The sequence below is a fragment of the Bufo gargarizans genome, chromosome 2 (genome assembly GCF_014858855.1).
Source record: "Bufo gargarizans isolate SCDJY-AF-19 chromosome 2, ASM1485885v1, whole genome shotgun sequence".
Taxonomy (NCBI): domain Eukaryota; kingdom Metazoa; phylum Chordata; class Amphibia; order Anura; family Bufonidae; genus Bufo; species Bufo gargarizans.
In genome coordinates this window covers 574,084,202-574,108,094 of record NC_058081.1, presented here as the reverse complement: position 1 = coordinate 574,108,094, position 23,893 = coordinate 574,084,202, and the positions used below count along the sequence as shown (strand labels likewise).

General features: G+C 45.7%; 1 protein-coding gene across 1 annotated transcript in view; it reads left to right on the top strand.

The window, feature by feature from the left end:
• The first annotated feature begins 9,419 nt into the window (after nucleotides 1–9,419).
• Nucleotides 9,420–23,893, top strand: part of ADAMTS15 (ADAM metallopeptidase with thrombospondin type 1 motif 15) — a 67,856-nt gene continuing 53,382 nt past the window's right edge. Inside the window, 1 exon segment of the mRNA XM_044281732.1 lies at nucleotides 9,420–11,102. Coding sequence (XP_044137667.1) covers nucleotides 10,134–11,102 — 969 coding nt within the window. The 5' untranslated portion in view covers nucleotides 9,420–10,133.

The window sequence follows — 23,893 nt, the reverse complement described above, 5'->3', positions numbered from 1 at the left end:
TGTCAGTAGCCAGAGCCCCCCCATATCATGTGTCAGTAGCCAGAGCCCCCCATATCATGTGCCAGTAGCCAGAGTGCCCCCAATCATGTGCCAGAAATAAGAGCCCCCCCACCATCATGTGCCAGTAGCCAGAGCCCCCCATATCATATGCCAGTAGCCAGAGCCCCCCCATATCATGTGCCAGTAGCCAGAGTGCCCCCATATCATGTGCCAGTAGCCCCCCATATCATGTGCCAGTAGCCCCCCTTATCATGTGCCAGCCCAGTAGTCCCCCCTTATCATGTGCCAGCCCAGTAGTCCCCCCTTATCATGTGCCAGCCCAGTAGCCCCCCTTATCATGTGCCAGCCCAGCCCAGTAGTCCCCCCTTATGTGCCAGCCCAGTAGCCCCCCTTATGTGCCAGCCCAGTAGCCCCCCTTATCATGTGCCAGCCCAGTATTGTACCTATGTAAAAAAATTAAAAAAAATAATACACTTATACTTACCTCCAGCAATGCGATGAGATGCAGGCCGCCTCTTCCGTCTGTGTCCCTCGCTATACGGCTCAGGCGACGCGATGACGTCATCGCCCCGCCTGCACCGGCCTGAGCTCTGATAGGCTGCCAGCACTAAGCCGGCAGCCTATCAGAGGAACAGGAGGGGACACACCTCTCCCTCCTCTGCCGCAGCACAGGCATCTGTATTGCCGTCCTGAGGACGGCAATACAGATGACTATGGAGATGAGCGCTTCCGCAATGGAGGCGCTCATCTCCTGCTCTGCCCTGCCGCCGGCCGCGGCCGCCCCCACTTGTCACCAGGGCCGCGGCCTTGCGGCACTCAGGCTTGCCGGCCCACCGGGAAATTTCCCGCTATCCCAGCAGGCCAGTCCGGCCCTGCGCTCGGCGCCTTTCGGGTGACAGCGCTGGGGTGCGGGGCACCCACTGCACCCCGTGTAGGATCGGCCCTGGAGTGGTGCATCAGAGAGTAGCAGATAAGGACAGTGAAAAAGGAAGGGACGGGGCAAAGGAGAAGGATGGTGAGGAGCCGCGTTTGGATGACGCAGCAAAAGGGGAGGTTTATGTATGCTTTGAGGGGCCGCTGGGGGTGCACTTGAAGCACGAAGTTAGGGAAGAAATTTGGAAAGGGGAGTACGTGGATATATTTTCACTGCTTCCCCTGGAGCAGATTAATTTGGACCGGCATAGGCGGGATGATAGGAAAAAGGAGGAGGAGGATAAGCGTCGTTCTCGTTTGATTCCGCTGACCTTTTCATACTGGTTACAGGCTTTTGTGATCTTGACCAGTGTTATCGGGGAGAAAGCGCCGGACAATTGTTTGGCACTTTTCTGTTATCTGGATGCAATAGGCGAGGCATACCGAGTGTATGGGGGTTTGGGGTGGTTGAAGTACGATGAGCAGTTCAGGCAGCGGAAGGCGGTCCGGCCTAGTATGTGCTGGGACCACAAAGACATTGATCTGTGGATGCGGGTTATGACTCCGGCCAGGGCTAGTCAGCCCTTTACAGGGGTGCCGGGGGTTCGGGGCAATCGGAGCATTCGGCGGGACTCTGTATTTTGTTCAATGAGGGGGGATGCAAGTACGGGGACAAGTGCAAGTTCAAGCACGAGTGTTCCTTTTGCGGAGGAAACCACGGAGAGCAGCGGTGCTTCAGGGGGCGCAGGGGTAAGAGTGGTGGTGATGCGGCTGGAAAAGGGGCGGAAGCCAATACGGGTAACCGAGATGGTGTGTTTTCTAAATGAATACCCTGATGTGGAGGCGGCGGAATTTTTGCTTGCTGGTTTTCGGGAGGGTTTTCGGATACCGTATGTTGAGAGGGTTGGTGAGTCTGGGGGAAAACATTTACGTTCTGCGGTAGTGATGTCGCGAACATAAAATTTTCCGTTCGCGAATGCGAATTTCCGCAAATGTTCGCGAACTTGCGAACCGGGCGAACCGCAATAGACATCAATAGGAAGGCGAATTTGAAAACCCACAGGTACTCTTTGTGGCCACAACAGTGATGGAAAAGTTGTTTGAAGGGGACGAACACCTGGACTGTGGCATGCTGGAGGGGGATCCATGGCAAAACACCCATGGAAAATTACGTAGTTGATGCAGAGTGTGGTAAGTTGAAATTGCAATGCGATTTATAGAACTTGAATTAATCGCATTGCGATTTCAACTTTCTCAAATCCGATAGTACATTCTAGCATGGAGTTGTTCCCATGGTGATAGGGACGCTCAATGAGCACGGAAGTCAGCAGAAGTTCTGTTGAAATCGCAATGCGATTTATAGAACTTGAATTATTTGCATTGCGATTTCAATTTAGAGCTTCTGCCGACTTCCGTGGTCATGGAGCGTCCCCATCACCATGGGAACGGCTCCATGCTAGAATGTACTGTTGGATTTGAGAAAGTTGTAATCGCAATGCGATTAATGCAGGTTGTATTAATCACATTGCGAATTCAACTTAGAGCTGCTGGGTTCCTAATGGTTGTATTGCTAGAATATAACGAAGATTGAGAATATAGTGCTATATTCGTTATATTCTTCAATTCTAGCAATACAACCATTAGGAACTTAGGTTGCATTCGCAATGCGATTAATATAACCTGCATTATTCGCATTGCGATTACAACTTAGATCTGAGTTCCTAATGGTTGTATTGCTAGAATTGACAATGAATATAGCACTATATTCTCAATCTTCGTTATATTCTATCAATATAACCATTAGGAACCCAGCTCTAAGTTGTAATCGCAATGCGATTAATATAACCTGTATTAATCGCATTGCGATTACAACTTTGTGACACTGCAGCTTCAGAATTAATCTAAGATGGATGCTGTTCTTGCTTTTTGATAGGCGGTGGGAGGGTCTGGGAGGGAGGGTCTGCTGCTGATTGGCTGGAATGTGTCTGCTGACTGTGAGGTACAGGGTCAAAGTTTGCTCAATAATGACGTATAGGAGGCGGACCGAACATCGCATATGTTCGCCGGGAACTATTCGGGACATCTCTATTCTGCGGCGGAACTTCCTGGAGTGGTGACCGAAAAACTGCGGAAAGAGGTGGAGTTAGGTCGCATGGCAGGGCCCTTTCGGGACTTGCCGATGCAGGATTTGCGGGTGTCTCCGTTGAGGGTCATACCTAAGAGGGAGCCGAATAAATGTTGCCTTATACATCACCTTTCTTTCCCAAAAGGGAACTCGGTTAATGATGGGATCCCGCCGGAATTGTGTTTGGTTATATATGTCATTTGATGAGGCAGTTCGTTGGGTCAGGTTGTATGGGCAGGGGACGCTGTTGGCCAAGGTTGACATTGAGGCGGCGTTTCGTCTTTTGCCATTACACCCAGAGTGTCAGCACTTGTTGGGGTGTTTCTGGAATGGGGGGTATTTTGTTGACCAGTGTTTGCCGATGGGTTGTTCGGTTTCGTGCGCTTATTTTGAAAAGTTCAGTACTTTTCTGGAGTGGGTTGTACGCGAGCGGTCAGGTTGGGGTTCTATCTATCATTCATTATTTGGATGATTTTTTGTTTATCAGGCCGCCATGTTCTAATGGCTGCTCATTGATGTTGCATTCTTTTGAAGCCATGTCTCGCCTTTACGGTGTTCCTTTGGTGGCTGGAAAGACGGAGGGCCCGACAACGTGGTTGAGTTTTTTGGGGATAGTCATTGACACGGTGGCTATGCAGGTTGCCTGAGGATAAACTTGTGGATTTACGGCGGGAGGTGTCTGTGGCTTGCGGCAAACGCAAAATGCAGCTCCGCGAGTTGCAGTCCCTATTGGGCAAGCTCAACTTTGCATGTCACATAATGCCCATGGGGCAGATTTTTTGTAGAGAATTGGCTAGGGCGACAGCAAGAGTGCGGTCTCCCCACTATTTTGTTCGGGTTACCCGTGAGTTGCAGGACGACTTGACGGTGTGGGCGTCTTTTTTGGAGACGTATAACGGGCGGTCCTTGTGGATGGCAGACGGAGTGTCGGCAGCGGATTTAGACATGTTTATGGATGCGGCTGGGGGTCAGGGTTTTGGGGCGTGTGTGGGGGGCCGTTGGTGTGTGGGGGAATGGCCGGAAGTATGGAAGGAGGAGGGCTTGTTGACAAACTTAGTGTTACTGGAACTTTTCCCCATTGTGGTGGCGGTGTCCATTTGGGGTGCAATCTTTCGGGACCGGAAGGTATGTTTTCATTGCGATAATATGAGGGTGGTTGAGGCCATTAATCGCAATTCCGCTTCGTCGCCACAGGTTGTGCAGTTGCTTCAGTATTTAATGTTGGGTTGCCTATCCTTGAATGTGTGGGTGGTGGCGTCTCATGTACCGGGGGTTAGTAACTCAATTGCGGATGCTTTGTCTCGTTTAGAGTGGATCGTTTTCGTGCATTGGCACCGGAGGCGGAGAGGGAGGGGACCAGCTTTCCACCTGAACTGTGGAATCTGCCATTTGGTCGGTTGAGGATCTGGTGAGGGGTTCTTTTGCGGCGGGGACTTGGGCAGCGTACAAACGGGTGTGGGCCATGTGGGAGGCCTGGAGGCGGCGTTTGCAGGGTTGTGGGTTGAAGGATAGTGCGTTGATGTTGTATTGTGTGGGACACTGTAGGGAGGAGGCGTGGTCGTATTCCAGGTTGACTAAGTATGGCAGGTGTGGCTTTTGGTTGTCGGACCCGGGGGGGGGGGGTGGCGGAGGCGAGAATCCGAGGTGGATAGTCGCCGTCTGATTTCTTTTACTTTGTTGGTGGATCTGTTTGGTCACTTGGAGGGGGTTTGTATTTCGGAGGGGGAGGTTAGGCTGTTTAAGCTGGCTTTTTCGCTCGCCTTTTTTGGGGCCTTGAGGATCGGGGAGTTGGTTAGTCCGAGTAAGGGGCGGGCTGGGGGCCTTTGTGGGCAGGATGTGGAATTATTTCATGACCGATTGGAATTCTGCAAAAACGGACCAGCTGGGTCGGGGTTGTCGGATGGTGTTGTTCCAAGTAGAGGGATTAGTCGCGTGCCCGGTTCGATGCCTCAGGGAGTTTTGGGGACGTGGTGGGACAGGGAGAGCGGGAGACAGGTCTTATCTTTCTCGTTTCTAGTTTATAGCGGTCCTGCGATCATGCTTGTTGGGCTTGGATAAGGATCCCTCTTTGTATGGGGGACATTCTTTTTTGATCGGGGCGGCCACGGAGGCTGCCAGGAGGGGGTTGGGTGATGATGTTATTCGGCGCATTGGCTGTTGGGAGTCTATTCGATTTCAGTCTCCCCAGATACTGGTTTAAGGTGTGTTATGGCGGGTAGCGGCCCAAGTTGGTTGCCCTTGGTTACCAATTCCTGCCTCTGAGCTGGCGTTTATTGGCTAGAGGTAATTTAACTGAGGGCGAGGCCAGTTATCAGTCATTTATGGGGTTCCAAGGACCCTCCCCGTGTTGGCATTCATGGGTTCTTGGTAAGGTTTTAGGGCGGGGCCTTCAGGTGGGAAGGCCAAGGGTTAAGTTATGTATTTATGACATTTATTTGTATTTATGTTATTAATAAAAGGCTGCTGTGGCCATATAATCCACTTGCCGAGTCTGTCATTATTGGGGGAGGGAGTGGAGTTTAAGAGGTAAGCGACTCGACAATATGCCAGTCATGTTCTTCAGTACCATCCTGTTCTTCTGTAACATCCTGTTCTTCTGTACCATTCTGTTCTTTAGTACCATCCTGTTCTTCTGTAACATCCTGTTCTTCTGTACCATTCTGTTCTTTAGTACCATCCTGTTCTTCTGTAACATCCTGTTCTTCTGTACCATCCTGTTCTTCTGTACCATCCTGTTCTTCTGTAACATCCTGTTCTTCTGTACCATCCTGTTCTTCTGTAATGTACTGTTCTTCTGTACCATCCTGTTCTTCTGTACCATCCTGTTCTTCTGTAATGTACTGTTCTTCTGTAACATCCTGTTCTTCTGTACAATCCTGTTCTTCTGTAACATCCTGTTCTTCTGTAATGTACTGTTCTTCTGTAACATCCTGTTCTTCTGTAATGTACTGTTCTTCTTTAACATCCTGTTATTCTATACCAGGCATGCCCAACCTGCGGCCCTCCAGCTGTTGCAAAACTACAACTCCCAGCATGCCCGAACAGCCTACAGCTATCAGCCTACTGCAGGGCATTGTGGGAGTTGTAGTTTTACAACAGCTGGAGGGCCGCAGGTTGAGCATGCCTGTTCTATACCATCCTGTTCTTCTGTACCATCCTGTTCTGTAACGTACTGTTCTTCTGTAACATCCTGTTCTTCTGTACCATCCTGTTCTTCTGTAATGTACTGTTCTTCTGTAAAATCCTGTTCTTCAGTACCATCCTGTTCTTCTGCACTATCCTGTTTTTTGTAACATCCTGTTCTTCTGTACCATCCTGTTCTTCCGTAATGTACTGTTCTTCTGTAACATCCTGTTCTTCTGTACCATCCTGTTCTTCTGTAATGTACTGTTCTTCTGTAACATCCTGTTCTTCTGTAACGTACTGTTCTTCTGTAACGTACTGTTCCCCTGTAACATCTTGTTCTTCTGTAACATCCTGTTCTTCTGTAACATCCTGTTCTTCTGTAATATCCTGTTATTCGATTGTTTCAGCTTATTATTGCGTTTTATTATTCTTCTCCGCCCCCCCCCCTTTTTTCTATACGCTTCTCCCCCTACAGTTTTGGGGTTACAAAGGCTAAACTTTACCTATAGTGAGTTAAGTTGCTTGTGCTTTAATAATCGATCTCACCCTCTGGGCCCCTGCGTCGGACCACCGAAGACCCCTTTTTTGCCATTGACTTTGACAGGGAAAATTTTCAAATCGTTCCCACTCCCACAGTTTTGAAGCTACACTCCCCAAACTTGGACCACATATGTAAATTTTGAGGGGACACCCCAAATTGGGCAGAGCTAGCAATGGCCAATGAAAATGTAGCCATTTTCTATACGATACTCCTCCCACAGTTATAGGAATACAATTACCAAACCTTGCACACTTGTTCGGCACATACTCAAATAGGTTGCTTGTGCTTTGTTAACCAATCCCATCCTTTGTGCCCATTGGACGGCCCCCCGAAGACCCCCTTTTTGCTCACACTTTCATTGGAAAATTGTAAACTTTTGCCACTCGTATAGCTTTGAAGTTAAACTCACCAAACTTGGGTCACTTAGTCATGGGGTCAACCTGAAAATTTCTGTCACATTTTGGGGACTCTAAAAAGTGGGCTGAGCTACACACAACCAATCAGATTTTCCTTATTGACTTCAATGAGAAAATTTTAATTGCTGTCATTCTCACAGTATTTAAGCCAGAATACCCAAACTTGGCACCGTGGGTCACTGGGTGACTGGGGTTAAAATTTATAAATAGTAGACGGAGTCTACAACGGCCAATCAAATTTCAGCCATTTGTTTAAATGGGAACATTTTAAACTGCCGCTGCTCTTAGACTGTTAATGGCAGGGTCCTCAAACTTGGCACAGTTGGTCACTGCAGGACTGGGATCAAAATTCAGAAAAGTGGGCGGGGCCAAAAACAATCAATCAGATTTATTTGTTTGATTTAAATGGGAAAAATAAAAAATGCTGCCATTCTCACATTTTCAAGGTTAGAAAAAGTGGGTGGAGCCACCAACAACCAATCAAATTTCTCTAATTGATTTTCAATAAAAAAAATAAAGCTGCTGCCATTTTTACACGTTAAATGCCATATTTCCCAAACCTTAAAGTGTTAGTCACTGTGTGACTATGGCTCACAATTAGGAAAATAAGGGTGGGGCAACAAGGGCTAATCAGATTTCAGCCTTTGACCTTAATGAAAAGCAGATAAACTGCTGCTATTATCACAGTTTAAATGCCAGAAAAAATATTGCTCACTGGGTGACTGCGGTCAAAATTTAGGAAAAGTGGGTGGAGCCTAAAACAGCTAATCAGATTTGACCTATTGACTTCAATGTAAAACTTTCAAATACTGCCATTCTCACAGTTTTAAAGCCAGAGGCCCCAATCTTGCCACAGACCATGACTGGGTGACTGGGCCTAAAATTCAGAAAACTAAGCGGAGCTTAAAACAGGCAATCAAATATTTCCTAGTGCTATTCAATGGGAATATTTAAATTGCTGCCATTCTTACACTGTTAGGGTCTTCAAACTTGGTACATTCGGTTACTGCGTGATGGGAATTCAAATTTAAAAAGTGGGCAGAGTCACAAACAACCAATCAGATTTTCCCTATTGACTTCAATGAGAAAATGTAAAAAGCTGTTATTCTTACAATATGAAAGCCAGAGTCCCCAAACTGGCACCATGGGTCACTGGGTGAGTGTGGTTAAAATTTAGGACAAGTGGGTGGAGCCTTTAACAGCCAATCACATTTCAGCCATTCGTTTTATATGGGAAATGTAAATTACTGCCGCTCTTTGACTGTTAATGGCAGGGTCCTCAAATTTGTCAGTCAGTCATTGGGTGACTTGGGTTCAAATTTTAAAAAGTGGGTGGAGCCACAAACATCCAATCAAATTTCAAGCCAACATCCTGTGTTTTTTTAAGAAACTACACCATCTAGTTTAAACTAATGACTGTAGTACCTTTAGGTTTGTATATTACTCCCAAGGATGCACTAGCCTAGTGGAGATCCACAATGTATTGTTTTCTGATGTCTTGGTTAATTTCTCTCAACTTTCCCATGATGTCAAGCAGAGAGGCAAGTAGTCCTGAGTCGCATACCGCTTGGGGACATGTCACAGCTATGGCTAGATATTGAGTTCAGTAGAGAGCAAGTAAGTATGCCTCCCTTACCCCAGCAGCAGGATGGTATCATGAAATGGAACTGTTTGGCCATAATGACAATTGTTATGTATAGATAAACCATGGGGAGGCTTGTAAGCCAAAGAACACCATACCAACCATGAAGCACGGGGATGAGAGCATCATGTTGTGGTGGTGCTTTACTGCAGGAGGGACTTGTGCCCTTTACAATATAGATGGCATTATGAAGAAGGACTGTGCGTTTAGTTGCAGCTACATAGAGATCATGCACAGTTCAATTTCCTATGCAAGTGATAGATGCACATGTAGCAGAGCTCAGTTTTGTCATTGTGCATTATCTGTAGGTTTACATAGGACTGCAGGCAACAAGTACTGCATCAGCTGCACACAGGACTATATTATCTGTACTCAGAATTATTACTGTGTTATTTCTGGTGTTACATAGGACTGCAGATAATATATTCTGCATAGATATTACAAAGCAGGATAATGCAGCCTCGGATTGTTAAATAGCAAATTCAGCTCTGCTGTATCTGTATGTGGAGCCAAATATTTAAGCGGCATTGCTCAAAAGGGGCTGAGCTGTGGGTGGAGGTTTCTATAATTTTTGTGATAAGGCACAATGGTGTCAGGGTGCCGTCGCATGTTAAAATGAGTCACGTTGTGGCTCTGGACACTTCGGTTTTACAACTGTACTTTCATTACATCTTTAAATAAGAAACTCAGCAGAACTATAAAAAGTGCTGCCCACTCCTGACCATCTATCTCCAGACTGGAAGAGAGGACATGACACTGGCTCAGCTATCTCATCCCCTAGGGGGGACATCCGGCAATCATCCTCTTACACAATGCAGATTCTATTGCTGGGAAATGTCTTGCAACTCTCTAACTCCAGTGTCAGGTCTGATCGCTGTAGTGGATGAAAAAGCCTCACATTTCTGCTAGTGCAAGAACATTGAGCATGGAGAGGGAGGGAGAGAACAGCTGCTCCTTAACAGATGATGTAGTTTGCTGGCTCTTTAAACCCTGCCGGCTATGGAGAAAGGGAGGCAGAGTAAATGTGTGTTAAAATGGGTGAAGGCAAGTCCAATGAGTCTTCACAGCACCTCCCAGAAAAAAAAAAAAAAGTGTTTGCATGGGACAGGGATGTATATAAAGCCGTCCAAGAGGTTGATGCTGCATGTGAGCTGACAGGTAGCATAGCAGAGAGAGGCAGGGACAAAGGGCAGCCTGAACATCTGCACCACTGCCTCATTCTCCACCGGCAGAACTTCATTTATTGCTCATTTACACTTATTGGGCTTTGTATTTTGGCAGCTCTAGATCCATGGATTTATGATCTGCTCTTTCCCCTTTAAGTAGATTATTTCCAGTTTTTGTGCTCCTGGTAAATGAGTCACGGTCACCATGCACACACATCTGGCTGTCACCTTGCTGCTCGCTCTGGATTTGCTTCTTCTTCAAAGCACTTCTCTAGGCCACTCTCCAGATGGGGTCCTCGTCACCCCGAAAAGGTTGGATCCTGATATAAATGGAAGGCATTATTTCAAAGAAGGCAATGAACAGACCAAAGACACAGGAGTCATTTTCCAGATCTCAGCTTTTCAGGAGGATTTCTATCTGAATTTGAGCCCTGATTCTCAGTTTATTGCACCAGCTTTTTCCATGCATTTTCCTGGCGCTCACCCCAAACCATCACCAAGTGTCCGACATTGCTTCTACTCTGGAGATGTCAATTCTGACCGGGATTCATTTGCAGCACTGAGCCTCTGTGGAGGACTGCGAGGAGCTTTTGGCTACCAAGGGGTTGAGTATTTCATCAGCCCTTTGAAAAATAGTACTTTGGACCAGGTTCCAGGTAGTCAGCAGGGGCCACATCTGCTGCAGAAAAGGAGAGCAATTTTTCAGTCATCAGACACCACATCCAGGTGTGGGGTCAGCTCTGCATTGAACCACGGCATCATGGAAGCTCTGCAAAGATACAAAGGTTCCAAGCACCACAGATCTCATGTCAATGGTACCAGCAGGCCCAGGGGTGGTCACCGATCTAGACGTTTTGCCTCTATCACCAGGTACGTGGAGACATTGGTTGTGGCTGACGAGTCCATGCTCAAGTTCCATGGAGACGACCTACAGCACTATCTACTCACCTTAATGGCCACCGCAGCCCGGTTGTACCGTCATCACAGCATCCAGAACCCCATCAATATTGCAGTGGTAAAGTTCATGGTTCTGACTGATGATGGGAAGGGTCCAAAAGTGACCACCAATGCAGCCATGACCCTGAGGAGCTTCTGTGCCTGGCAAAGGAAATGGAACAAAGTTAGTGACAAGCACCCCGAGTATTGGGACACTGCCATCCTCTTCACCAAGCAGGTGAGCGCTGATCATGTGTGAGTGCAGAGTGTGCACAGTGAGCATCTGTGGATGCATTTCTTGTGGGATATGATCAGGGTATTACGAGCCAAGAGGCATGGTAAGGAAGGGCACCTCTGCATCTTGTATTGATATGGATTGCAGAATGTTTGAACTTTTTGATTGAGGCTCAAACCCAAGAATTACACTGCAGCCAATACTGCATTGAAAGTGAAGCTATGATTTGGAGCTTCTGTAAAGATTATACAAGAGAACTATGAATGATTCCTACATGTAATCTCTACGTGTGCAGGTGGGAATAATTCTGATTGTACATCTGTGAGGCCACACACAGACTTTTTGTTCTGTTGCAGCCTCAATTCCACCTGTTGCTTAGCTTATGTGTGACTGCTTCAGTTGAACTATGACTTGCGGGCAAAATTTCACACAACTTGCACCAAGGATATGCGCTTGTGGTTGATATTTTGCCAACTAGCAGCTTGATAACAATCTCATGATAATTGGATGTACATGTGACCGTCTCACAATGCTCTAACATTAGCAGCGTGCATGAGCCGGGAACAGAAGGCTCAGTTCTTTGGGGCTCTCACAGGGGATGTTTCAATGTGTTAATGGCATTGCGACATTGCTAATTAGAACATTACATTAGACAACTATGCATAATACATAAAAATGGCGGTGCCTCCAAACCAGATGTTCACTTCTATAGGATACATCAGTTTGCAGCATGGTGCAGCAAAGTTTCAAAGTTTGGGTTGAGAATTAGCAAACGGGAGAACCTGACTGAACAGTGTAAAAATCTACACTCAGGACTGAGCACACGACCTTATGCCCTCTGAGACATACGGTCCGTGAGCGGAATTGTCCCAGAACGGCATTGATTGTGCGAATGGGAGCACACAGCATCATAGATTACAATGATGCTGTGGACGTCGGGCCGCCCGCGGGACTATTGTCCCGCACTCATATGATCTTATGAGTGCGGGACAATAGTACCGCGGGCTGCCCAGCGTGCACAGCATCATTGTAAACTATGATGCTGTTTGCTCCCGTGCGCTAGATCAACGCCACTCTGGGACATATGGCCCGCTCACGGACCGTATGTCTCGGAGGTCATACGGTCGGATGCAAGGGCCCTAATTGTCACCGTTACACATTGACTGGGAAAACCGATGTGGAAAAGAATAGTGGGGAATCTGGGGATACTAGTTTATGGTTGACTGAACTGTAGCACCCAGTGACAGGCAGCTGCTGTAAAGGTTAAACATATCTTAGAATGCAGCAACACTGTTCTAGATGTACATAATCAGAATTTAGTTTACCTTTATATAAGCTGTCACATGACACATGAATACTGTGTGCAGGTTTGGGCACCAATACACAAGAAAGACATAGTAGAGTTGGAGGTTAATTAGGTTAATTAATTTAGCAAATTTAAAGAGGTTTTCTAGGCTCCTGATATTGATGACCTATCTGATTGGTGAGGATGCTGCACCCCCAGCACCATCACCGATCAGCGGTTTCTGCACCCCCAGCACCCTCACCGATGAGCGGTTCCTGCACCCCCAGCACCCTCACCGATCAGCAGTTCCTGCACCCCCAGCGCCCTCACCGATCAGCGGTTCCTGCACCCCAGCACCCTCACCGATCAGCTGTTCCTGTGAATGGAACGGGAAACACAGCGCCGTTCTTAGTGCATACCTCCCAAGTGTCCCTCTTTTTGACCCATGTCCCTCTGTCCCTCTTTGACCCTTAAATGTCCCTCTTTTTGACCTGGGGAATTAGTGCATAAATGTGCATTAATACATTTACGAAATTGCTCCTTACTAAAGTATCTGTTTGGTTTCTACCTGTATAATAGACCATAACTTCATTATTTTGTGCAATTTCTACCTCAAAATATCTATAATCTGATGATTTCTGAGCTAATATTTAAATGGATATTGACGCGCAAGAAAAATATTGTCCCACGGGCTCCACATGCTGTAAAAAAATAAAAGAACTTACACTCACCTAACCAACCCCCAGCTAGTTGTGATGGGGGTCAGTAACTATGCTTTGGGTGGAGTTAGAGGCATGGCCTAGTATGAAAAAATTGCAGCGATGCATGCTGGCTTATATTGTCCCTCTTTGCGATATTCAAAAGTTGGGAGGTATGTTAGTGTAGTGCTCATGCTGGGTTACTGCACCTCAGCTCTCATTCACTTCAATGGGCGCTGAGCTGCAGTAACCCAGCATGACCACTAAACTTTGAATGGAGCTGTGCTTTCTGTTCCATTCACATTGTAAGTTCCAGTGCTGGAGGCTGCAGGGAACAGCTGATCAGTAGGGGTGAAGGGTGTTGGATCCTCATGATCGGATTTTAATCTTTAATGTTTTGAACTGAGAACAATTGTCAACTACCTTGTGCTTGTAAGTGTTTTTGCTTTTTCTGGATGAATGCTCCATTGAAAGCCTCCATTGGTTTCTTTGTAAATGTATAGGACCCCTTGAATGTTAACGGGATTTTCCAAGTTATTTTTATTGATGACCTATCCTCAGATCGGCGGGGGCAAGCAGGTAAACAATGTGCCTTCCCGGTGCGCACCTTCTCTTCAAACAGCTAATCGGCGGTGCATGCCAGGATGTCTGACCCCCCGTCTGATATTGATGACCTATCCTGAGTATAGGTTCTCAATAAAAATAACTTGGACAGTGCCTTTAATATGGTTTTTCATACAATTCTTGAGCCTTTAACTAGACAAGGTATGTAAAGGGATAGAGGGAGATACATGAATAAGAGGTTTTATTCTAGTGGTAAAGACAAAAAGTTACTATTTAGAAATGTACTAAAATGAATCCGAGAGAAACCTTGGTATCTGTTCATACATGGAGGTGATCAGATACTGCTCCACAGTATGGGTCTCCATATGGTGCCCTGGTTCCAGTTATATGTGTTATGTCTTGGTTTTCTCTGTTATACCGATTGATGTGGTTGGATCGGGGATAGTCTGACGTATGTAGGTGTGGTCACTGGTGTCATGTGACTGGCTGCAGCCACTTACATATACACACAGAAAAACACACTGCTCAGACTCGCCACCACTACTGCGCATGGGTGGGGCTGACCGCTTGTAGGTGGAGATAGGGGAGAGAAGTTGAGTCAACCCTAATGTCTCCCACCTTGAGTACAGCAGAGGCAGGTATAGCTCAGTGCTGTATCCACTAGAGACATATGACCTACAGAAACTTTAATGCAACAAGTCCACAGGATAAAATAGCAGAACACGTGATAGTAGTGATGGGTCCCCTTTAAGGAGGTCATAGATATATGTAGACATTTATATTCTCGTGTTAAAACATTCAAAAAAGAGAATTTTTCAGGTTTAAATGTTTATTAGTAACATCCAGAGACTAATTAATATCTAACAGGTGGAACAAACTATAGGAGGGGACCTTTGGATATTAATTGTGTAACGTGAAATATGTCCAGTTAAACATTGCTGGAGACTTTGGAGAAAGTTTCCGTCCTGGAGATGGTGAATTGTTTATCTTGGCTAATCTTAACCATCATTAAGATGTATAAACTCCTCACGATTAGCCAGATAAGAGTGGACAGTGGAAAAGCTGTGACAGGGAGACTCAAGGACAAGTGGGTCAGATTAGGACATGAACCCAGATATGATTCTAGATGAATGGAGCCGGCTCCTGGTAGCTGAGGGCCTCTGATTTCCCCAATATTGAATCTGGGGTTAATGTTCTGTTCAGCCGCCTAATATGGGGGAGACACAGAAGAATCTTTAAAGGGAATGTGGGAGTCTGGAGACTGCTGTTATCTAGACAAGTGTGTGGAGACAGGGAACTTTACAATTTTCCAGTAACAGGATCCTGGAGCCCAGTGAAGACGCACAGCTATGTAAAACTGATACAGCGCTGACCACTGAAAAGCACTGCTCATATCGTTCAAAAACACTCCACGAATATATATTGCCCCAAATCTTCATCTTGTGGATTAGTTTTTTTTCTTTTTTACCCAGGTAACACACAAAGAGTGACAAACCTGAAGGGCCTATCCCAAATTTCTCCAAACCCTGAGTGGTGGCATATAAATCTACAGTGTTAGGCCTCATGAACATGACCGTTGTGTGTTTTGCAGTCCGCAAATTGTGGATCCGCAAAACACGGATGGCGCCCGTGTGCGTTCCGCAATTTGCGGAACGGCACGGACAGCCTTTAAAAATAACTGCCTATTCTTGTCCGCAAAGCACGGACAAGAATAGGACCACGAAACGGAGCAACGGATGCGGACAGCACACGGAGTGCTGTCCACATCTTTTGCGGACCCGTTGAAGTGAATGGGTCCGCATCCGAGCGGAATGCAAAACTGCGGCTCGAATGTGGACCAAAACAATGGCCGTGTGCATGAAGCCATATGTGACGTTTCATTTGCCCAGTTTTGATTCTATTGATTGTCTATAAGACTTCACTGTAGTTCTCAGTTCTGTAGACCTGAGCCGCCTGATTCCATTCATGAACCAGTTGGCTAAGGATGAACCAAGCTGTGACTCCAATGTTAGAGGGAAGGAGTCCACCAGAGCAGGGAATTGTGGGAGAAAAAAAGGAGTCAATTGGTAAGTGGATTGGTCAGGTGGTCAGAACCAGAATGATCAAGAGTAAATAGGGGTCATTTACAGATGCCAGTTTGGTATAAAAAAAAAAGATGCAAGCCCCCTTTTTGTGCCTTTTAATGCCCGTGCGGCAATATTTAGTTGCATGCAGCGTTTTTACGCCGTCCTCGCCACTGGGGAGTGACAGGGGTGTGTCAGGGCCGGGCCCACAGCTTTGGCAGATTCACTAATATTTGCACCTGGAAACAAGCGTAAATGTTGGTGCTCCAGGGAGTGGAGTTGTTCTTCACTCCAGGCGCACGGACTGCCGGAGGATGCACCTCGTCATAAATTAGGCACATCTATCAGCAACCCAGGGGGGATTTAAAGACTGATGTTAAACGTCAGTCTTTGTAAGTGACCCCCAATGTGCGTCTATGGAAAAGCACCAATTTTCTCTTTCTCAGAACAGCTGTGAAAACCCCAAATATCAGAGAATCAAAACATTTATAATTAATTTTTCATATATAAAAAAAGTAGATTTGGCTCTGATGGTTCCTCACATCTGGCCGAGTCCTGCAGCAAATACTTTATTACATCTGTCTTCTCCTGCAGTCCCATCCCCTGCCTCTCGATGAAATGTTTCCCAGTGAGCGGTCTAAGGCTTCCCCGAGGTTCATGAAGTTCACGCAGTGTAGTTCTTGTTACCTTTCTCGTCTGTTGTCCTGGTTTACCCTCCTATCCAGATATATCCTTGCACAAGGCGGTTCATTTCCTCTCTTCCTATACATTCCCGTTACATTTCCAGACCATCTGCTTCTCTGGGATTCCCATACATCAGTAATTGTTAGTAGATGGAAGCAGCATGCTCTGCTGGGCTCTGTGACCCCTAATTTCATGATGCTGCACACAGAGGCAGCATAGACGTGATAATAATCAGTCACAGCTCATCAAACTCTGCTGCGACGTATCACGTGGTGACATTTTCTTGGCTGCTGAGTGTTATCGCTTCTATTTAAGCATTTATCAGCAACTGTTCAGTCATGTCCTATAGGCAGCACTGCAGGTGTCCAGCTGAAATCTGTGAACGTTTCATGGGAAAATGGTTCAGATCGGAGCAAAAGGTTCTGATAATTCAAGTGCATCTGTCAGCAGATTTGTGCCTATGCAACTGGCTGACCTGTTACATGTGCGCTTGGCAGCTGAAGGCATCTGTGTCGGTCCCATGTTAATATGTGTCCGCATTGCTGAGAAAAATGATGTTTTGATATATGCAAGCGAGCCTCTAGGAGCAATGGGGGCGTTGCCGTTACACCTAGAGGCTCTGCTGTCTCTGCAATTGCCACGCCCTCTGCACTTTGATCGACAAGTCCAGGCATTTTGATGTTTTCACTGCCTGGCCCTGTCAGAGGGTGCTGCAGCTGCAAAGAGAGCATAGCCTCTAGGTGTAATGGTAACGCCCCCGTTGCTCCTAGAGGCGCATTTGCATATGTTAAAACATCATTTTTCTCAGCAATGCAGGCACATATGAACATGGGACCGACACAGAGGCCTTCAGCTGCCAAGCGCACATGTAACAGGTCAGCCAGTTTCATAGGAACAAATCTGCTGACAGAAGCCCTTTAAAGGGCTTATCCATTGTGGATAACCTTATCTTGTCTATTAGGTCCCCCAGTAATGAACTGAACATGGGTTTCCTGCAACTCAGACTCCAGACAATGAGCTGTTATTATCAAGGGAAGTGCCCATTAACTGTTCATATTCTGCTGGGGAAATGAAGCACTACACTGCTCCCACTAATATCAGTAGTCAGCTGGGTTGTCGGAACCACATCTAGAATTAATCTCCATAAACATTGCAGTCACTCTGTAGATAGATTACATTACTTATTCTGTGCTTATCCTAATTTACATCCAGAGCTGCACTCGTTATTTTGTTGGTGGAGACCACTATGTACATACTTTTCCTTACAGATCCTGTACTGATCCCAAGTTACATCCTGTATTATACTCCAGAGCTGCACTTAATATTCCCTTGGTGCAGTCACTGTGTATTACAATAATTATCCTGTTCCAGTCCTGAGATAAAAGCCTGAATTATGAACTGGTGGAGTCACTGTGTACATACAATACTTATCCTGCACTGATCCTGAGTTACATCCTGTATTATACTCCAGAGCTGCACTCGCTATTCTGCTGGTGGAGTCACTATATACATACACTACTTATACTATACTGATCCTGAGTTACATCCTGTATTATACTCCAGAGCTGCACTCACTATTCTGCTGATGGAGTCACTGTGTACATACAATACTTATCCTGCACTGATCCTGAGTTACATCCTGTATTATACTCCAGAGCTGCACTCGCTATTCTGCTGGTGGAGTCACTGTGTACATACATTACTTATACTATACTGATCCTGAGTTACATCCTGTATTATACCCTAGAGCTGCACTTACTATTCTGCTGGTGAAGTCACTGTGTACATACATTACTTATCCTGTACTAATCCTGAGTTACATCCTGTATTATACTCCAGAGCTGCACTCACTATTCTGCTGGTGGAGTCACTGTATACATACATTACTTATCCTGTACTGATCCTAAATTACATTATCTATACTCTGGAGCTGTACACAAAGTTCTGCAGGCTTCAGGGCTGAAATCTCCCTGCTTGTTCAGTGTTTGCACAGAGCCTGACATAGGGAGAACTAACTAACCCCCGCATATTAGTTGCTCAACTAAGCTGTCTGGATCCATAACTATCTGTATGTGCCAGTGACCGAATTACATCACCATAGCCATCTTTTTCCTGTATGGCAGTGAACCAATGCCTTGGAGACTTCTCTTCTGGGGTCAGACATCTGTTCATCTCCCGAAAGAATAACAAGTTATTGTCATGTTACATTTTTTGTGGGAATAAAAACTGAGATTGTGCAAGAATGTGAATGAGTCTGCGACTATGAATATTTCCCAAACAAAATTCAGCTTGAGTTCACTTGCTGCCGGATGGGATGTCATCCTGAGCACTGGTTCAACAAGTGCCATCTACTTCTAAGGCCTCTTTCACATGGGCGTCACGGATTTGGGCCGGATAAGATGCGGGTGTGTCGCGCGAAAATGCACGATTTTTCAGTGCAAGTGCAAAACATTTTAATGCGTATTGCACGCGCGTGAGAAAAATCGGCATGTTTGGTACCCAAACCCGGACTTCACAGAAGTGCGGGTTTGGGTTAGGTGTTGTGGAGATTTTATTATTTTCCCTTATAACATGGTTATAGGGGAAAATAATAGCATTCTTAATACAGAATGCATAGTACAATAGTGATGGAGGTGTTAAAAAATTAAATAAAAATTAAACTCACCTTAATCTACTTGTTCGCGCACCATGGGATGAGCGCAGTGACGTCACCACAGGTCCTTTTCCTCAAAGAAGAAGACAGAAGAGATGCCGGCTGCGCGAACAAGTGGATTAAGGTGAGTTTAATTTTATTTAATTTTTTAACCCCTCCAGTCCTATTTTACTAAGCATTCTGCATTAAGAATGCTATTATTTTCCCCTATAACCATGTTATAAGGGAAAATAATAATGATCGGGTCCCCATCCCGATCATCTCCTAGCAACCATGCATGCATTTTCACGCAGCCCCATTCACTTCTATAGGGCCTGCGTTGCGTGAAAAACGCACAAAATAGAGCATGCTGCGATTTTCACGCAATGCACAAGTGATGTGTAAAAATCACCGCTCATGTGCACAGCCCCATAGAAATAAATTGGTCCAGATTTAGTGCGGGTGCAATGTGTGAGGTGTGAAATCTCGCCCGTGTGAAAGGGGCCTAAGGCCTCGTGCACATGGCCGTTGTGCAGCTGTTCTGTGCATTAGGGACCGTGACTCTATTCCACATCTCCGAAATTGCGGACCCATTCTCTTGAATGAAGTGATGCGTAGTGCACACGGCTAGCGGCCGTGGATTGCCGACTTGCCGTTTGCGGGCCGCAATACGGCCACGGCCGCCGAACGGCAGTGTGCATGAGGCCTTAGAAGTCGCCTGAAAACACAAGCCCTTAAAGGATAACTGTCACACTTAGACCCTAATTTCAATTTTCATATATGTAGTTACTAATAACATGATATTCCAGAATCAGTTACTATTAGACTTACCCCATATTTAATAAGAGTCAGCCCTTAGCAACCAGTCTGCATAAAACTGCAATCTCACTATTCAGTTAAGATGGCCACCACTGCCCTCACCCTGAGGCTAATACCGCCTGCCCTCACTAGCCAGTAACAATAGCCCCCCAAAAGTGTCAGTAACCAGAGCCCTCCCCCCTAAAGGGTTCATCTCCTTCAGCACAAAGGGGTCCTCTTACCACATGTGGCTTTCATTTATACACTGAGCAGACGGCAGATCTCCCTTCCCTGGTCTGCGCTGCTTCGGCTCTGCATTGTCCCAGTCTGCTGAGTGAGGGAGCGTCTGCCAAGTGCAGGGACAGGGAGAAGTGCACACAGCCCAGGCACTGTTATCAGCTGCTGGGGAGGACCTGGCTTTAATCATTTACTTACAGTCCCTGGCTGTCTGTAATCTGACCTTGCAGGCTGCCTGCTTCTGCATCCTCCGTCTATCAACACATAGACGGACCCTACATAGCAACCCGATTTTAAGCACAGGTAAAAGTAGGCAGTACAGGGAACAAAAATGTGGAATTAAGGGGTAATTGAGTACACAGTGAAAAGTTGAAATAGGGCCACCAAGAAGATATTAATCACCACAATCCAATACTCCAAAAAAAAAAAAAAGATGACAGTTATACTTTAAGTTGTTGTTACTTCTGCATGCAACATAATATACTGTCTGCAGGTCCAGAAATTCCCTGTGATCAGCTGTACTCCCCAGGGAAGCTGCATCTGGATGCCCACTTACCTGCAGTGGCAAATCATTGACTAACAGGGCAGCTGTGCAACTGGCACAGCTCTGTAGGGGGGTGGGAGTGGGGGGGTGGTAAATTTGTGCATTACAGAGCAGATCCATCATAGCATCTCTCCTGTTATTATGGGTATGTTACATCGACATGTCACTGATCCCAGAATGGTACAGAGCTGGAATTACAGTGGGAAAGCATTCAAGTAACTTATCGGGAGCCATGTCCTGAGTACATACCGCACCGGGAGGCATCATGAGGAAGGGTTAGGAATGTGCTTAGACGTGACTGCCCCTGAAAGCAGCACCAGGATGATGTGTGCACGATCTTCACTTTACCTCAAGTGTTCACTAAGTGCAGGATTAGGTGGGAAGGGGAATCAGGAGACGTTCAGTTCTAGCACACTGCTGTGCCAGTCACTGTGCACTGCCATAACTGTATGTGTGCGATGGAGGGACTGATGGCATTCCGTGCCAGATACAGTTACTTGAATTGCAGTGGCGTACACAGATATCATAGGACCCATAGCAAAACCTAGTATGCCCTCTAATGAGATTTCTGACACATTTACAATTTATTTTAATTAGGTGGAGGAATTTTTATTAAAAACTAAAAATTTATTTGTCAGAAAAAGTGGATCAGTTGCTTTGGAAATATGACACTCATTGTAGACACCATATTTGTCAATGCATTTACACCACACCGCTGGCATAAAACATTTATAAATACCCCTGCTTTCTTTCATATATTACAAAACAGGCTACCTACAGCCACCACTAGGGGGTGCTGACTGCATAGGAATTTATACAGTTACCATTGCATTCAGGAGAGGCCGTAAAATCTCTATGCATTGATTTCCCCCTAGTGGCAGCTGCAGGAAAATGCTATGAATCTATGTTGGAAACAGTTAAAGCTGTTCAGCGTTGGGTCCCCCACTTACTTTAGTCCCATTGCAGCCCCATGGTCTGTCTCCATGGCAGGTACACGACTGTTCAGTTGGTGTTGGTGTTTCCATACTGATAAATGTACAGGACATCTTGTCATCTCCTCTGTGTTGGGTTTAAAGGGCTGGCTCAGTCTTCTGGAAATAACATTTCATAGTGAAAATCTCTGCAATAGATAGTGTTTTATCTCACACCTGAGGTTTTGATACCGTTCTATTCAGTCTACATAATCCTGTGAGCTGCTCAGACTGGACTCCAGGCTAAGGCTACTTTCACACTAGCAGCAGGCTGTTCACCCTGTCGGATCCATCCTGCCGCTATTTCACCGTGCCGCTGGACTGCTGCTCCGTCCCCATTGACTATAATGGGGACGGGGGCGGAGCTCCGGCGCAGCACGACAGTGCACGGCGAGAGGCCGCCGGAATAAAAGTACTGCATGTCCGACATTATAGTCAATGGGAACGGAGCAGCAGTCCGGCGGCACAGCGAAATAGCAGCAGGACGGATCCGACAGGGTGAACAGCCTGTCGGATCTGTCCTACCGCTAGTGTGAAAGTACCTTAATACATTTTACTTGCACTGATACATTGTAACAAATAGGACAGGGTACAGATTTCTTCTGATGATGTGTTTAGGTCAGAGAGGATTGTATAGTCTAGATTCATTATAGCAAATGCTCAGCTGTGAGAAGTATTTGGCTTGTACAAATTTTCAGGCTCTAAATGTAGACAAGAATGTTTCTATTTATTGACAGTAAGCAGTGTAAGTAGTGAAGAGTTGAAACAGAGAGGGAAGTGTATTAAATCCTAAAATGAAGTGCGCCAAATGTATCAAAAGGCTCTTAATAAATTTGGTGCATGGCAGATTTGAAGCACTTTGTGCCATTTCTGGCCTAAAAGATATGGAAAAAAAATTAAATGGCAGGAGCTGGCCAACAGTGGTGCATCTTTATTATTGACCCATTGACTTTAAAGGGTCAGTGTGCAGTCCAGATGTTGTCCATTCTGCACTTGGACGGACCCCGGACTGGAAAACCGTTTGTATGAATGAGCATTTTATCATGCTAGGTATCACCTCTTATTCTGTATATACAGGTGAAAATTAGAATATCGTGCAAAAGTCCATTTATTTCAGTAATGCAAATTAAAAGGAATTGCACTAATGCAGCTTAAAATTAGAATTTTGTAAAAAGGTTCAATATTCTAGGCTCAAAGTGTCCCACTCTAGTCAGCTAATGAATCCATACCCCCTGAGCAAAGGGTGCCTCAAAACTGAGACTTTGGGGTTTCATAAGCTGTAAGCCATAATCATCCAAATTATAACAAATAAAGGCCTGAAATATCTCGCTTTGCATGTAATGAGTCTATCTCATATGTTAGTTTCACATTTTAAGTTGGATTACTGAAATAAATTAACTTTGCACGATATTCTAATTTTTTGAGTTTCACCTGTATGGACACTGCACAGTACCACTTCTCCTGTCCTGTATACTGGGTGTAATGCTCAGTATCTGCTCTTATTCTGTATATATAGACACTGCACAGTACCACTTCCCCTGTCCTGTTTACTGGGTGTAATCCTCAGTATCTGCTCTTATTCTGTATATATGGACACTGCACAGTACCACTTCTCCTGTCCGGTATACCGGGTGTAATCCTCAGTATCTGCTCTTATTCTGTATATACGGACACTGCACAGTACCACTTCTCCTGTCCTGTATACTGGGTATAATTCTCAGTATCTGCTCTTATTCTGTATATATGGACACTACACAGTACCACTTCTCCTGTCCTGTATACTGGGTGTAATTCTCAGTATCTGCTCTTATTCTGTATATACGGACACTGCACAGTACCACTTCTCCTGTCCTGTATACTGGGTATAATTCTCAGTATCTGCTCTTATTCTGTATATATGGACACTACACAGTACCACTTCTCCTGTCCTGTATACTGGGTGTAATTCTCAGTATCTGCTCTTATTCTGTATATATGGACACTGCACAGTACCACTTCTCCTGTCCGGTATACCGGGTGTAATCCTCAGTATCTGCTCTTATTCTGTATATACGGACACTGCACAGTACCACTTCTCCTGTCCTGCATACTGGGTGTAATTCTCAGTATCTGCACTTATTCTGTATATACGGACACTGCACAGTACCACTTCTCCTGTCCTGTATACTGGGTGTAATTCTCAGTATCTGCTCTTATTCTGTATATATGGACACTACACAGTACCACTTCTCCTGTCCTGTATACTGGGTGTAATTCTCAGTATCTGCACTTATTCTGTATATACGGACACTGCACAGTACCACTTCTCCTGTCCTGTA